Raw genomic sequence first — 17,649 nt, 5'->3', positions numbered from 1 at the left:
TCTTGTGTAATCTTTACTTTCAGTTTGGAGATAATGATACGCTCGTGCTTCGGGGAGGCCTGTGGGGGGCGCTCTATCTGGTGCTTTGCTTACATATTAATTTGTATGCTCTTATGACAGCTCACTGTGCCTTCACTGAGCAGCCTCCTATTTTACATAATGCATCTAGTAGCGCAGGTCTAGGTAAAATAGGAGGCAGGTCAATGAAGGCACAGTGACCTGTCATAAGAGCATACAGAGGAATATGTAAGCAGAGCACCAGATAGAGCGCCCCCCACAGGCCTTCCCGAAGCAGGAGCATATCATTATCAGTGTAATGTCGCCTATCTGACAGTGTATGTAGTTTACTGAGCACAATCCTGCTGACAAGTGCGCTTTAAACACATTAGATGATCGTTGTCAGCCGACTTTAATCTAATGAGCGTGGAAGTCTAGAGGGTGAGTAACACAGCCCAATAGAGATTGTTTATGCTATGTGCATGAGGCCTTAGACGAAAAAACGTAGTAAGAGGTCTAAATATAAGTATTAAAATTCCAAATATTTAAAGTCACAACCCTAAAAATTCAGTAACTCTATAAGAAAAGACAAATATAATGTAAAATATTAGAAACACACAAAAGTGTGACCAGCGCACCTGTTTATTCAGAGGAAAGCAGTACAAGGCTACTTATGTAAAGAGAATGCCAGTATTTGCTCTTTCACCTGAGAGGGTGGGGTAGTTGCAGAAGCAACATTTCTTTTGAGATCTAGCAGCCACGTAGTTATCCAGTATGTGGACTTCCTAGTACATATCCGGGCTACTTCACTTCTGATAACGTGTGAATGACACGTACACGTAGTTGTTAAGAAACAAAAAAAAGCAATGATTCCTCCACAGCAAGTCTACAATAAAGATATAGACAGGTGACTACTCAGTAATTAGAAGCAAAACAGTATATCATCTGCTGGGTTCCGAGAAGTTCTTAGGGTGAATTCCCACACTGCAGATTTTGTTGAAGAAATTACTGTGACTGGAAATCAGTTACACTCATCTGAACAGGTTGTTTAAAGCACCACTCGAACATTTTTTTTTATTTCACCACTGGAGTGGTGCTTAAAATCTAAGTCCCCTGCCCCTGTCTTATACTCACCTTCTGGTGTTTTCATCTGTTTTTGCTGCTGCTCTGTTCCGTCTCCTGCAGTTTGTGACCTGCTCGCTGCTCCAGTGTTTCATGAAGTGAGCCGGTGGTCACTAATCAATGTAAATCTACGGGAGCTTCGTTCTGGCTCTCATAGACTTGCATTGAGAGCTTGTGACGTAGCTTCTGACTTCAGGCCAGTCAGAAGCTGCGGTCACAGGATGGCGCCGCTGTCACGCAAGGTGAGGGAAAGACTAAGTACAACATGAAGGGAAGAGGGGGAGGAAGCCCATATACTAGGGAAAGGGGGAGTGGAGACCCCTAGGCAGATCTAATATCACCCTGCCTAACCTATCGTCCCTATATAGGTTCCACACCTATCGCCGAGCAGGAACTTAAGCCCTGAATGTCCCTAGAGCTTGGCCCTAGAAAGGGAGGGAACAGGGTGAGTACTAGTCAAGCCCCACTACAAACTAAAGACAACAAGGTAGAATAACAAAGGGGATACACTTAGCTTGAGCAGACACCAGAGTTTAGAACCTGGACCCATTGAAGTGTCACTGAGACACGAAATGGCAGTCATCCATGAGGATCTCCACTTCCCCAGCTCCATGTTTTAATTGTGTGCTTCTGGAATAAAGTTCTTGTTTCATCGCACTTACCGTGTTGCAGAGTGCCATCTTCGTCTACTACGTGCTGTACTCAGGATGAATGGTTTGAATAGTGCCGGCTTTTTTTCTTTTTGCTGCTATTTGAAGGTGGAGGTCACTGCTGAGTCCTAAAGAAAGAAGGATACAATTATACTACAGAGATGAGGGAATCAAGAAAGCTTCTGCAATGCAAGCGCAATGACCTTCTACAGTCGGCTCCAGACGGACTGGCTGTCAAACCTGACACACCCGTGACAGCCGCGGGAACGGAGCGGCCCCAAAAAACGGTGAAGATGCCAGAGCGTGAGTATATGACTGGGGGCAGGAGACCTAAGTTTAAAGCACCACTCCAGTGGTGGTGCTTTAAAATGAATGTGACAATTGCAGAACATTCTGCAATAAAATCCAGTGTTTGAATTTACCCTTATAGAAATATTAGGGTTTTCCAGCATTCTAAACACATTGTAAAGCCCAGTTCACACAAGGCAGTTTTGTCCTAATTTTCTGTGTTTTATTTAGCTAGAGACCAGAAGTTAATATGACAGTGAGGTGCCATGGGCCACAGACACAGCAGATTTTCCACTCCATATTTACTTGCAGAAATTTGCGTTGTATTGCAGTAACAGTGTTGTAAATGAGATTTCATGAAATGTAACTTACATTCGATGTGTAAAATTGACAGCATAAACTGACTAGTGCTGCAGATGTGAAATTTGTGCATGGCAGTATGTGCTGTAGAGATCAGGAAACGGGAACATTCAAGGTGGTCTGCGCTGCAAAGGTCCCAGGGGATAAATCTGTTTTGGTTTTGAATATGGTGATTCACCTTAATATTTGATTCTTTTAAAAACATACCTGCTGTTTGCTTTTAGGGCTTGTTCGGATGAGCTTACTGTGTATATGTGTGTATATGTACAGTACAGACCAAAAGTTTGGACACACCTTCTCATTTAAAGGTTTTTCTGTATTTTCATGACTATAAAAATTGTACATTCACACTGAAGGCATCAAAACTATGAATTAACACATGTGGAATTATATACTTACCAAAAAAGTGTGAAATAACTGAAAATATGTCTTATATTCTAGGTTCTTCAAAGTAGCCACCTTTTGCTTTGATGACTGCTTTGCACACTCTTGGCATATATATACGCTTCAAAATTGGATAACATATGAATGGCATCAGCTCTCCATGATTTTACTGGACCCATAAAATTTTGCGTTAATTTTGATCCGAGACTCAGATAGAAAATGGACGTGTCTGTAATTTGTTTGGGGACACAGCCTGCAGACAGATGCAACTTTGTGAACAGCTCAATAGATTATAATGACTACGTGTTTTATCTGTGAAAATTATGTACAGAACTCAAGTAATTCACTGACATCTGAATGAGACATTAAATGAAACAGGTCATCTGATTAATGCTGACCAAACCCTGGGCAGCATGAATCAGCCTGGGTGGATGATTCCAGCTACATATATTTTCCTTTAGGTAGAGAGGTGGCCAGAAAGGCCAAAATAGATGACAAAAAAGGTTGTATTATAAACATAAGAATGTTTTATTAAACATGCATACACAGAGAAATGGGAAAGATGCAAAGGGTAAATACAATAATATAAAAATACAAATGGCTACACATTGCGGTGGCACCAATGTAATGAGATCACACTAATCATAGGTGGATCACTTGCTCACACTCAATACATCAGAGGTGGGTATCAATATATTATTCATAGTACACTGTATGTGCCCATAAGTAAAGTACAAGTAAACCCATTCCGTACCTCCAAGAGCATTTCCAATATCCAGACCACGGCGCTGAGGCCGTCCCCCAAAGCGCTTTTCGGCGCTAGCCTTTCTCATATTGTGTATGGCGATTGGTCTTATATCAGTCCGCTCTTTGAGCAGCAGTATGAATATAATTGTATTATTTTTGATTAGTACATATCTAATGGACATATGTTTGCTGTGGTGTTCTTCTAGTTATATTTTGATATATTTTCCTTTGAAATGCCCCGGTGTCACTGTCGAGTGATTACAAGTTGCTGTAAGCACAGCAGACATAAGTGTGGTGCAGACAACTTTAAGCTCATCTCTGAACAGGCAGTGTGGTGGTACAACAGAGGTGATAGTGCTATGAGAAAAGGAGAAAAGGGTTTGTAATGTGGCACAGCTAAACTCATCCCCCACTCTGACTGTAAGACTTTATCTGAAAGGTATTAGTCATCTGTGCTCTACTTCCAGCACTTTCTAATCATGTAGGAGGACAAACCAGAGCTGTATCATTATATCTGATACACTGAGAAACCTGTGTTAAGCTATTGTTGGGGGCGTGTTTTTATTTCTCCAGTGTGTTGCTTATGATCGGTCAGCATTAGAGATGAGCGAACCCGAGTTAGTGTCCAGTGATAAAATCCAAACACGGACGTCTCCCGGACATCCGTTGCAATGTTCGGAGTTCTGGAGTGAGAGAGAGTGTGAGAGAGACAGATATTTTTGTTCCAGCTCAAAAGTTTGGGTTCCCATTATTTTCAATAGAGTTTGGGTACAGTTCTGGAATCCAAACCGAACTTTGGAATAAAGCTCGGGTAGGGAACCAGAACCCGAACCTCCACGAGTCCGCTCATTCCTACTCAGAATCATACAGGGAGAAGTACACGCCACCAGAGAAAATTATTTTGTTACTTTTGTTAAGTCAAGTGGGTGTTAATGTCAAAGGTGACAAATAATTTGATTGCTAATTAACATGAAACGAAATGGTAGTGAAAAGTCCTCTTTAAAGCATTTTTTCCCAGAAAAGCTAGTGTTTCATAGAGTAATATACCGAGCAGCAAACTTGCAGTCAGGCTCAAATTCATGCTGCCTGTGGTTTGCGCAGCATGAATGAGTTGAAAGGCTTTCTGGTGACAGAAATCTAAAGTCCATTGCCCTAGGATTCATATACATAGTCTAACACATTATTCAGTCAGTGATTTCTCAAGTATTCGAAAAATAATCCGGTTTTCTTCAGTATTTTGAAGCGGATTTTCATCAGTGTTTGGTCAGTGTTTCTGGTTTTGCCATCAGTGTTCCATCAGTTGTTTCATTGCCTGAAAAAATAAGCAAGCTTCTGCTGGCCATTACATTAAAAATTGACAGAACGCAGAAGGACAGCACATGGATGCCAATATGATTTTCACAGACCCATAGACCGTGACTCAGATAAAAAACAAAATGTCACTCGCCCTGGCAGCTGGATATCAGCTTCTGGGCCAAATCCTGACTGATGGCAACCCATTGTTGCCTAATCAGTACTTGGCGTTTATCACAATTTCTGTGCTCTTATTTCTAACGCGCTGTTTGAGATTAGACCGCAGGTTGTAATGGGATTGGGGTCTGAGGAGTTTCTTGGCTATGGACCCAAAACTTCAGCATTTTATTCCATGAGCCACTTTTGCTGGAAAAAGCATTGTTCATCACCAAAGTGCTCTTGGATTGTTGGTAGAAGTTGCTCTTGGAGGATGCTGAGATGGGCAGTGATCTTTGGCAAATTGAGTGAGTCCAATAATGGAGGAAAGCAACGAAACACATAAATGTCAGGATGCTTTAATGATGGCATGACACATGACTCCTGGTAGCGCTCAGTTTTACTTCTTCAGACAATCATTCTTCCAGATGTCCCTAAAAGTCTGAATCAAGCATCATCATAGAAAGTAACTTTGCAGGAAGTACAGCAATTGGATGAAGCCCCCTTAAGACTGTTTGAAACATCAGGAAGAATAATTATCCGGAGAAGAATAAGTGAGCGCTACCATTTGTGCTGTGTCGTGCCAACAGTAAGGCTATGTGCCCACGATGCAGAAATGAAGCAGAAAATTTCTGCAGCATTTCTGCATCTCCCTGGCAGAAAAAAACGCATGCAAATTGTGCATGTGTTTTTCCTGCAGAATACATGCGGATCCACATGGGGGTTCACATGCGTTTCCGCATGCAGATTGACAAGCGCTTTCCAGGCGATAGCATCACTTGGAAAGTGCTTGACAACTAGGTCACACTATATAAATCCATGCAAACAGCATGGATTTATACAGTGTGAACCGTAAAAATTAAAACAAATAAAGCTATACTCACCCCCGAGGCCCCGGTGTGTGCAGCAGCGCTCGTTCCTGTCTGGTTCCCGGCTGCCGGCATATCGCGAGACACAGCGGTGAAGGGCCTGCGGTCACATGACTGTGACGTCACCGCAGGTCCTTCAGCGATGCCGGCATTCAGAGACAAGCCGCCGAACAGGTGAATATAAACTTTATTTTTTATTTTATTCTTTTTTTACAGGTACAATGGTACCCAGGTCTGGATGAGAGTCTCCTCTCCTCCAGAACTGGGTACCATCCGCACATAGAGACGCATAGAAGCCGCTTGTACAAATGTACAGTCGCGGTTTCTGTGCGTCTCAATGCAAGTCAATGGCGGGAGTTCCGCTGCACTTCCGCAAAATTAAATGACATGCTGCGGATTTTTGTACGCAGCATAAACGCTGCGGAAAAATCCGCAGCATGTTCATAGAACATGCGGAATCCCCTTGGGGACCATGGGGTGCGGATTACCTAGCGTTTTACAAGTGTTTCCGCTGCAGAAATTCCGCAGCATAAACGCTTGAAAAACGCTACGTGGGCACTCAGCCTCAAGCATCCTGAGACCATTCATGTGTGGGGGCTGACTCACAGTTTTGCCTAAGAACAGTGCTATGAATAAAGAACGCGATCTAAACATCCCCCAAAAGCAAGTTCTCCCAACGATCCAGTAGTTTGAGGATGAACAATGTATTTTTCAGCATGATGGAGGCCATGTCACAAAGCAAAAGTGATAATTAAGTGCCTCGGTGAACAAAACAATTACATTTTAGTTCCATGGCCAGGAAATTCCCCAGATCTCAATCCCAATAAGAACTTATGGTGAATCCTCAAAAAGCGAGAGAAAGAAAGAAAAACACAAATTGTAATAAATTCCAAGCACTGATAAGACAATAGGCGACAATGGGCGGTCATCAGTCAGGATTGGGCCCAGAAGCTAAAATCCATCATGTCAGGGCGAATTGTAGGAGTCTTGAAGAATAAGGGTCAACACCGTAAATATTGAGTCTTTTTATAAATTTGATGCATTTGTCAATAAATTTAAAAATATATCAAGTATAGTATAACCATACAGTATCATGTTTCATACATATTATAGCTCAGTATACCATATCTGACTATAAGATGTAAAAACACTGAAGCAGCAAATCTTGTAAAAACAAAAATTTGTGTCCGTCTCAAAATTTTGCCCACAACTTTATTATGAGGCATTATTAGCCGCTGTAGCCAGAAAACGAGAATATGTTTAAAGGGAATCTGTCAGCAGGTTATTGCTATGTAACCTGAGAGCACCATGGTGTAGTTGTAGAGACCCTGATTCCAGTGATGTTCCACGTAATAGGCTGTTTCAATAGAATTAGTGTTTTATCAGCCATAGATGATCACTACAGGACAGCCAGCCTCCTGCCTGCTAGTCCAACCGCAGCCCCGACACTGATTCGATTTCTGTCACTATACAATGTACACAGAGAGAGCTAGTCAGTGGTGTGGGCAGGTTATACAGGGCTTAACATACTGAGCTCTGCTAGATCGGCAGCAGAGAAAACTGAGCTTCGATAGAACTGCTGCACCCAGTAAGTAAGTGATACATCACTGGAGTCAGGGTCTCTATCCCTACAGCATGCTGTTCTTGGACTGGAGTTGTTCGGCTGAGTGCTCCTGTGTTGTCTATGAGAAAGCCGCTGGCAGTCATTTCCCCCCATACACATTAGATATGGTGGATAGCGGCTGATCCCACGATTGTGTATTTGGGACACATCCTGGACCTCCATGTCTGGTCACTGTATTCCGGGAGTGGTAGTGCCGGCCCTACCCCACCTCACACAGCCGGGTACATGATGGGGCAGGGGTCCCAGCAGCAGCAGCAGCCTCACCTCAGGACGGCAGGAAAGTTTGCCGTCTGGCAGAGGCGGGGTGAAGCAGGGGGCAGCAGCGGGACAGTGTCAGGGAGGGAGGAGAATCGAGGCCACACTGGTGTGTGAGCAGAGAGGAGCTCACACCTGTGTATGAGGCGAGTGCCGCCGGCTGGGTGAGGATGTGCCGCCTCATGCAGGAGCCCTCTTCCCAGGCTGCAGCCGCGCCGTGCGCCATGTAATCTGCCCGTGCACACAGCGCTCTCCGCACTAGCTCCAGTGACTGCTCCTCTCGGCTGCCTGCACAACCATGAGGCTGAAGCCCGGCTTCCTCCTGCGCAGCCTGCTGGTGCTGGCCACTTTCCTGGCTCTGCTCATCCTCTGGTCCTCCCTGTCCTCCGGCCGGACAGAGACCCCGCACTCCCAGCTGGCCCGGGTGAGTACCGGCTTATGTGCACCGGCTCTGTGTGCAGCCACCGCTGCCCTGACTAGTTCCGGTCCTTCCTCCATTACCAGAGGGGCCTGGTGCTCTCACTGCGCGGTCAGGCCGGGTCCCTCTGTCTGGAGGTGGATTCATTAATTTCACTAATCGCCTTAATGGTGTGAGGTGCCGCGAGCTCCGCGCCGTACTGCGCATCCCCGGCCCGGCTGTACGTGCGCTGTGTCCGGGGAGGAGGCGCGGCGACTTGGTTGCCCCGTGGGGTTCTGGGTAATTGGTGCCCCCAACGGACTGCTCCTCACAACTCCCAGTGGCCGGGAGGAAGGGGAGGCGCGGCTATTGCGGGCGCCCCTCTACTACAGCGAGGCTATGTGTGGCTCTCCTGAACGCTGAGAACCGAACCGAACCGAAATCCGCTAGAATATCGCTCCGCCCATAGACCTCTAGGCAGCACTGTAACCTGCAATCTGTGTATTCATCCGCCATAGCATTAGTGTTAATGCTGGTGGATATGTAGTGGTTGCTATGATCGGGGTGTGTGTGTGTGTGTATATGTGTCTGTATATGCATGTGTGTGTGCCCCGAGCTCAGTTCTTGCATGGTGCGGTCTCTGCTCTGTGGCCTACTTGTTCACTCTGCTTTCATAATGGGGTCTCTATGCCCCCCAGTTCATTTAGGATAGTATTTTGTCTGAGGAGTGTGCAGGAATACCATGCACCAAATTCATTAGGAGGCAGGTGCCACTCTATGTTATCAGTGGTGTGCGCCTCGCCAGAACTGCTCCTCCAGGCACGGGCTGCGGTAACATCTCTGGTGTAAGAAACGCAGCCACTTTTCATGAATTTGACAGGTGGGCGAAGCCATGTCCCAGCTCCGCCCATTTGGGTGGGACGGTCAGAAACAAGTGAAAATGCCAAAAGGTGCAAAAACTTTTGTTTTACACCAGTTTTCTGATGTAAACACTTTGATGAATCAGGACCTATGTCTGCACGTCTATAGGTGTGGGGGAGGGGGCAGGGTTATATGTCCTCCCTGGGGTGGGGTCTAGAACATTATTACTGATGCAGATGGCAGCGAACGAGTCCATCGAATATTGTGGGATCCCTCCAGCTTCTGTCTGAGCTTTTTAGAACAGAAGAAAAAGTTCTGTATGATGCACTTTTATATATATCTACTATATAATCGGCTTATCCCATCTGTCTGTCCGTCCAGGAAATCCCGCGTCGCTGATTGGTCCGGCCGCGGCCAATCAGTGACGCGGGATTTCAGAACAAGATGGCAGCCGTTAGCGGCTCATCTGCCGCACGGAGGTCAACAGCGATGCTGCCGGGAGATGACCGGCGCCAGCCGGTCATCTCCCGGCTGCTCGCAGCAGAAGTACCCCGACCGGCGGCCTAGGCGGCGCCTCTCCCCGGTCCTTCCTTCACACTTGCCGTCGGGAGATCAGCGGCCCTAGCTGCTGATCTCCCGACGGTAGCCGCATGGAGGTCAGCGGCGATGCAGCCGGGAGATGACCGGCGCTAGCCGGTCATCTCCCGACTGCTCGCAGCAGAAGTGCCTGCACAGGCCGCCAGCCGCGACCAATCAGCGATATTGGCGCGAAATTTAAAACACCGCTGTCCTGATTGGTCGCGGCCGGCACCAATCAGCAACGAGCACAGTCCGGCCGCGAATTGGCGCTGGATTTGAAACACGCAGGCCACCGTTCCACGGTGAGTGATGGGCTGTGGGCGGGGTTATCCCCCATCCCGTCACACCCGGCATCCAAGGCACGTGCATTCATTGACAGAGCGCGTGGTGGATGCTGGGTGTGACACGATGGGATAACCCTGCCCATGGCCCGTCATTCACCGTGGTACGCGGAACAGGAGACCCCTGGCAGCAACCGCAAATAGTCGTGATGTAAGCGGAAGCAAGAGCTGGCTGCAGCCGGGGTAATTACGTGCTGGCTGTGCGTGGTCAGCGATGTTGTCACAAGCAGTATTGACAACATGACGTAATTACAAAATTCATTAGGGGCCCCGGGGGGATACATTGGGGGGTTAATTTAAAGTAGTGCACAACCCATTTAAACACTGCTTCGCTGATTAGTTGCGCCTGGTCGGCCGCATACATATTCTAGAATACCCGATGCGTTAGAATCGGGCCACCATCTAGTATATATATAATAATAAATAGAAATTACTTTAAAGGGGATTCTCATGACCAGTTTAGCTGTTATGGCTATGTGCCCACGATGCAGAAATGAAGCAGAAAATTTCTGCAGCGTTTCTGCATGGTCTTGGCAGTCAAAAACGTTTGAGGATTTTACACTAGTTTTTGCAGCGTTTTTACATGCGGATTTGACTTGCGTTTTTCAAGTCCATTGGGACCTCAAATCCGCATGCAGAAACGCACAAATAATGGACATGCTGCGGATTTTTCCGCAAGGAAAATCCGCTGCGGAAAAATCCACAGCATGGGCACAGAACATGCAGATTTTCATTGGGGATCACGGGGCACGGATTACCAAGCGTTTTTAAAGCGTTTCTGCTGTGGAAATTCCGCATAAAAAATGCTTGAAAAACGCATGGTGGGCACGCAGCCTATAACTGGATATACCCAGGTGTGTTATTGATGGGGCAGGTACCGCTCTGCATGTTGCCTGATTGTGCTGCTTCACCAGCACTTTGATAGCTATTCCAGCAATCTCCAGAATGAGGGGTCTTTATTCCCCCTATATGACAGCTCTGCTGTGTCTGGTTCTTGGAGGCTCTGACAAACAATTCCAGGCAAAGCGCCATTGATTTGAATGGTTCTTTGTTTAGGATGTTTTGTCAGAAATTTCCGCTTCCAGAGATCTCTCAATTGGCACCAAATGTGTTTGGAAACTTGATTGGGGGGAAGGGGTGTGAGCTCATGGACTCTGCAGAGTGACAGAAAGTCACTCAGGTGGGTTCTGACTTTATATAGGGCCAGGCACGCTGACCGCATTAGAATTAGCCGATGTGCCGTTGATCCGCTGAATTGTGACCGATCTTGATCCCTAAACTAGTTGTCATAGAGTTGGAAAAAAAGCAACAAATGTACTAAAATCCCCCAAAAAGCAGTATTGAGCTCTTCAGTCCTCCTGTAACCTAGTGCTGCTCATTTGGTAGTCCCTTGCTGACCTTTGTGTATAGGCTGCCAGTGGTGATGTGTCCTACCAGGACTGCTGCAGCCAATATGATGCATATGACTACTGAGGTCTGTGATCGGCTGCAGCATTCATGTGCTCGTGTGGGACGTCACTGAATGATGGGGAAGGATCTGCGTTGGACAGTGGGGACTGATGTGCTGATACTGATTGATATAATTTTTTGTTCCTTGGATGTTTCTTTTTCTTTCCACTTCCTTTACATGTAGGGCCAGGATTTCAGCACGATTGGTTGTGTGAATGTGCCATAAATGAAGATCTTCTAGAACTTGATTTATTTATATTTTGTCTATAGGAGATCATGCACATCAGTGGAAAAAATGATTTGTACAGAGCACATTTCTAGACCTGTTGGCTACCAGGCTTCTGGGATTTGTGCACCCTGAGTGAGCTGATCGCTAGGTAACAATTCAACAGGACTTCACTATTGTCAGAATTGACACATCCGAACCCCAAGTAGAGCACTGGTCCCTTATGTCTGTTGCTGGGAGCGCACTTGTTACCTGACATAGGTAGCTGTAGAGACTATGCAGAAGTATAAGGTTGTGGCATGCTATTATCCTGCTGCAGCGCTTCGGTGACGTGGTCGGGTCTATTGATTTCCTGTTTGACAGTTCTAAGAGGTGTTGTGCAGGATGACTAAGTATTTCTAAAGGGATTGTTCAGAAGGCGACCCTCCCAAGATTTGCAATAATGCAAATCCTTTTTTTTTTTTTTACCATGTTGATCTGCGTATGTGAATGTTTTCTATCTGTTGGGACTTCTTGTAGGACAGGTTTGACAATCATGAAAGTAAGAGTTTGTCCACGGCTGTGCTACCAGGTGGCCTACTTGACAAGTCTGCTGGTGCTATGGCCAGACCCAGGCCCCCACATGGAGTACTGAGATCAGTGTCTGCTGCACAGGTCACATCTGATTAAAGCCCGGTCTTATATCTTTACCCCGCCATCATACGTGACACAAGTCGGCAGCTACAGTGTAGTCCATCCCTGATATAAGCACTCGTCACTAGGAAGGAGACATTAAAAATCTGCAGACGCTATTCTGTCTTCTTGTCTGCTCACCCTTGCTTGTTTAATTAAACACACCATTACTCCTCGACAAAAGCTTTGCTGTACTTGCAGAAGACGGCGCAGGTTTAAAAATGTATGGAGGGTGAAAATATATGTGTAGCCATCTCCTCTTTCTAAAGTGGCACACAGTGAAATTAATTGATATTGCCGGCAATTCTATTTGGTGCTGGTCACTGTGGTAATAACACGATTGTACATGTCAGGAGGCAATGTCTCATAAATATTCTGCTGTCTGAATGGCAATACAAAGTAATTCTTATTTTCTGCTACAGCTGGGATATAGTCTACTTCACAGCAGGCAACTGTAAAACCCATTGCTGCAGAACCTCTTTATACCTACCTTTTTGAAGAAAATGAAAATATTATGTGATGCTGTAGTTTGGCATAAGGCTCGCTCTATGGAATAGATTTTTATATAAGCAGAGTTATCCATTATACAATACTTAACCTAAGCACAGCACCTTGGAGGGGACATTGCTCTAATAAAAATAATACATTTAAAAGGGGTTATCCAGGACCTTTATATTGATGGCTTAGGATAGGTCATCAATATCTGATCGGTGGGGATGTGTCATCTGGCACCTACTGCTGATCTTCCTGGTGTTGGCGGTGGCCAGATGCTCCGGGTTACATAGCACAGCTCCATCAATGGAATAGTGGCCGCAGCCAGGTACTGCACATCTGTCCCCTGTTCGAATCAATAGGGTGCAGATGTGCAGTATCTGGCCATGACCACTATTCCGTTGACAGAGCTGTGCTATGCAGCTCAGTGCAAATACTGGGAATGGCTGATTGGTGAAGGTGCAACATCCAGCACTACTGCCGATCAGATATTGATGACCTAGCCTAAGGATAGACCATCAATATAAAAGTCCTGGATAACCCTTTTAATGTCCAAATGTGTTGCTGCATTTACCAGAAGTCAATTAGCATATTTGAATAAAAATAAATATCTTCTTGGTGCACCCTGGGTGTGGCCAAGCAGGTCAGTCCATATACTTATTTTGCAACTATCTCCGTCACCCTCGTTCTTAATTGACAGCTCAAGTTTTACAGGATCCACAGAAGGGTGGAGAAAGATGTGAAGTAAGTAGGTGGGAAGGTGCCTTGAGCTGCTTGACCACGCCAAGGGTGCACTGAGCACCTTATCAGCACATTTGTAAAAAAAAAAAAAAAAACTATTTCCGGCAATTGCAGCAATGGATTTGGATAGGAAAGGTGGTTTTTATTAGGGATATGTCCCTTACAATGTGATGTGCTTGGTTTGAACAATAATTTTGTGCTGATTTACGTGCAGAATCTCATAACACACATCCTGCCTTTCCTGAATAAGGGGGGAAATGCGATCAGTTTCTAGTTGACTCCTTAGGCATTATCTTTCTGAAAGTTTCTCTACTTCCTACAGTATCCATTATGCAGCATTGCGTACAACTGCTGCAGAACCTCTTCACAACTTATGTTTTCAGGTAAACTAGGGCAGCACAGTGGCTCAGTGGTTAGCATTGTAGTCTTGCAGCGCTGATGTCCTGGATTTAAGTCCCACCAAGGAGTTTGTATGATCTTCCCCTGTTTGCATGGATTCTCTCCCATACAAAGTCAGTGATGAGTGTGTCTGTAAAGTGCTGTAGAATATGAGTGTTATTAGCATATTAATTTACATGACGGTACCTCTTCTGAAACATATTCTGTGCTAGTTAGGACTTGTATGTCAGGATATGACGTAATCTAAGCAATAACTAACGATATTCAGAGTCTCTGGACCTTACAACCTGTAAGGTGCTCCTTTCATAGAATTCACATTCTGATGGGATTATCAATTATTTTATGATTATCACTGTAGGGATTATCAGTCCCTTGATTCATTTGGGAATATGTGTGTAACAATTGTAGCGACACATTAACAGTAATGTGTTATTCTTTTCCCTCACGTTGAGCGGCTGTGCAGAACGCTGCTGATTCAGCACTGCGCTGGAGCTGGTGAGCCAGTCTCGTGATGTTGTCAGATGCTCGAATAACATTTTGGGCGATTTCAGCAAGTATTTTATGCTGTGGACTGATATTTCTATGCTATTTTCATCTGGGAGCCTTTGCTTGAAATTGTAAAGATAAATATTTTGAAGTCGTTTTAACATTTATGGATGAATAGAACTGTCATTTTCTGAATTCAGGACCCCATCCATAATTTTTTGTTTTGTATTTGTTACTGGTTTGGCAAATGCAGTTTATGAATTTTACGCAAAGTAAAAAATTGTCCTTATTTTTGACAACACTTTAATGCAAAATGGTACCAAAATTGTTCAAAAAAAGAATCTGTTGTAAATAAAATCACTCAAGAGGTTTTAAAAAGTCACAAATGATGAATTGGGCAGAAATATCTGGAAACCCTGAACTCTTTTCACAATGGCGAACATTAAAAAAAAAAAAAAGGAATAATTAAAAGAACGATTAGGCGCAAGTGAAAATCACCAAAAGCTATACCAAAAAGACAAAAAATGCAATAATGAATCTGACTCATTGGTGTATTAGTTGCTATAGTATAAGTAATATAGATGGCTAGTGGCAATGTGACTTTTGTTTGGTACTTGTGGCAATGACATGTGTATGTCAGAAGTAGAGTAGAAAGAATTGTTTAATTTTCTGATTTGCATATAGTTAATAGCAATTAACCTATCCAAATTGCAGTGTTGGTGTGGTACATGTGTAATTCAAATATGCTTTACTTAATGACACATCATTTCCTGTTCCCATTAATCCGGTGCTGAAAGTATGATTTCTAATACCTGTAGAACCAGTTAACCAGTGCTGGGAAGAAAAGGAAAAAATACACCTATAGATGCAAATGGGGAATGGAATGTAAAGTAACCTAGATTCCCCTTAAGATCCTATCAGCAGGATTACACCCCAAACTAATATATATGTGTGTATGTGTATATATATAAATGTATAATTATACACTGCCCAAAGAAATAAAGGGAACACTTAAACAACAGAATATAACTCCAAGTGAATCAAACTTTTGTGAAATCAAACTGTCCACTTAGGAAGCAACACTGATTGACAATCCATTTCACATGCTGTTGTGCAAATGGAATAGACAATAGATGGAAATTATTGGCAATTATCAAGACACCCTCAATAAAGGAGTGGTTCTGCAGGTGGGGACCACAGACCACATCTCAGTACCAATGCTTTCTGACTGATGTTTTGGTCACTTTTGAATGTTGGTTGTGCTTTCACACTCATGGTAGGATAACACGGACTCTACAACCCACAGAAGTTGCTCAGGTAGTGCAGCTCATCCGGATGGCACATCAATGCGAGCTGTGGCAAGAAGGTTTGCTGTGTCAGAGCAGTGTCCAGAGGCTGGAGGCGCTACCAGGAGACGTGGAGGGGGCCGTAGGAGGGAAACAACCCAGCAGCCGGACCGCTACCTCCGCCTTTGTGCAAGGAGGAACAGGAGGAGCACTGCCAGACCTCTGCAAAATGACCTCCAGCAGGCCACAAATGTGCATGTGTCTGCACAAACAGTTAGAAACCGACTCCATGAGGGTAGTATGAGGGCCCGACATCCACAGATGGACGTCCACAGATGGACATGAGGGCCAAACACCGTGCAGGACGCTTGGCATTTGCCACAGAACACCAGGATTGGCAAAGTCGCCACTGGCGCCCTGTGCTCTTCACAGATGAAAGCAGGTTCACACTGAGCACATGTGACAGACGTGACAGAGTCTGGAGATGCCCTGGAGAGCGATCTGCTGCCTGCAACATCCTTCAGCATGACCAGTTAGGCAGTGAGTCAGTACTGGTGTGGGGTGGCATTTCTTTGGAGGGCCGCACAGCCCTCCATGTGCTCGCCAGAGGTAGCCTGACTGCCATTAGGTACCTACACTGCTCAAAAAAATAAAGGGAACGCTCAAATAACACATTTTTTCTGAACAGCTTATCCAAAAAATCAGTCCATTAACATTTCTTATAGACATTCTGGAGAAATATGATAAATCATTAAAATTTTATGAGATTTCTACAACTAATTCTGATATGAAGACATTAGTGCTGCATTCACTGTGACCTGTGAAATGAAATATTAAAGGGGCTGTCCGGTCTTTGACTGCAGACTTCTAGTTTCTCTGTGACTGCGATCTTGTGAATCCTCACATCGTGTGCCCTGTGAGGATTCTACGGCAGTGAGCGGTTATGTGTTTACATACTTCCGGCACATTTCGACTAGACTGTATCCATCAATCTAGTTGACATGTGACCGCATGTATGCAAATCACATTATGGTCACGTTAACTTGCAGATTAACCCCATATCTGCAGGTTAATGACCTTTTTTCTGGTTACAGGTTCCCTTAAACAATGTTAAGGCCTATTTTGAGGAGCTGACAGTCCTTCCTTAAAACGCTAATTTGCTGCTTGTTTAAACGTGCCGGCAATTATCCAACGAACAAGAAAATTCTCGTTCTGTGGGTGATTGGAGCATACATGGCAGCATTAAAAGGATCGTTATTGGCAGGACAGCATTGGAGGTTGGGCAGCTGATAACGGATTGTCGGCAGCTATAAATGCACTTTACCAAAGTTCTCTTTGGCCATTATATTGTCTTCACTCAAAAGATATTGGGAAAGATTTGGTAAGACAAAGTGGACTGTCATTCTTAATAAAAAGCACAAGTTTGAAAGATGTGTCTGATTTATTAAAGTGAATATTTCCATATGTTTTTGCCACCTAATCTGAGAGGAGCATAATGTACAGACAGAGATCCTGATTCCAGCAGTGTATCACTTACTGGGCTGCTTGCTGTAGATTTGATAAAATTAATCTGTTATTAGCAGATTTCTATTAGAGATCTAGTAATCTTGCTGTCAAGTAGTCCTCCATATTCATGAACTGTGCCCCGTCACATCATTGATTGTCCGCTTTCTACCTATGCACAGTGTACACAGAAAGCTGCCAATCAGTGTTGGGGTTATACAGGGCTCAGCATTCATAGAACTGCTAGATCTCCAGCGGATAAAAATCCTATTTTATCAAACATACACTTTGCAGACCAGTAAGTGACACATCACTGGAATCAGGGTCTCTGCTGCTACATTATGCTGCTCTCAAATGGGGTAGCAAAAACTTGGTGACAGACTCTCTTTTAAGGCCACTGCCCCATTATCAGTATTTGGTCAGTATTCGGTCAGTATTTTTAACCAGGTGAGGAACAGTCAGAGAAAAGGTA

At 44.6% G+C, this 17,649-nt stretch overlaps 1 protein-coding gene across 2 annotated transcripts in view; it reads left to right on the top strand.

The window, feature by feature from the left end:
• Nucleotides 1-7,812: 7,812 nt before the first annotated feature.
• The window catches only part of GALNT7 (polypeptide N-acetylgalactosaminyltransferase 7), a 163,850-nt gene continuing 154,013 nt past the window's right edge, over nt 7,813-17,649 (top strand). Inside the window, exon 1 of one of the 2 annotated variants that reach the window (XM_073643971.1) lies at nt 7,813-8,169. In XM_073643971.1, the coding sequence (XP_073500072.1) occupies nt 8,044-8,169 (126 nt within the window). In that variant the 5' untranslated portion in view covers nt 7,813-8,043. The remainder of the gene's footprint in view (nt 8,170-17,649) is intronic. The other variant, XM_073643960.1, reaches the window with a different exon arrangement.

This window comes from Phyllobates terribilis, unplaced genomic scaffold (assembly GCF_046119375.1).
Source record: "Phyllobates terribilis strain yellow unplaced genomic scaffold, ASM4611937v1 Scaffold_1__5_contigs__length_1240528914, whole genome shotgun sequence".
In the NCBI taxonomy this organism is placed as follows: Eukaryota; Metazoa; Chordata; class Amphibia; order Anura; family Dendrobatidae; genus Phyllobates; species Phyllobates terribilis.
The sequence above is the reverse complement of the archived record's forward strand: the minus strand, read 5'-3'. Positions and strand labels throughout refer to the sequence as shown.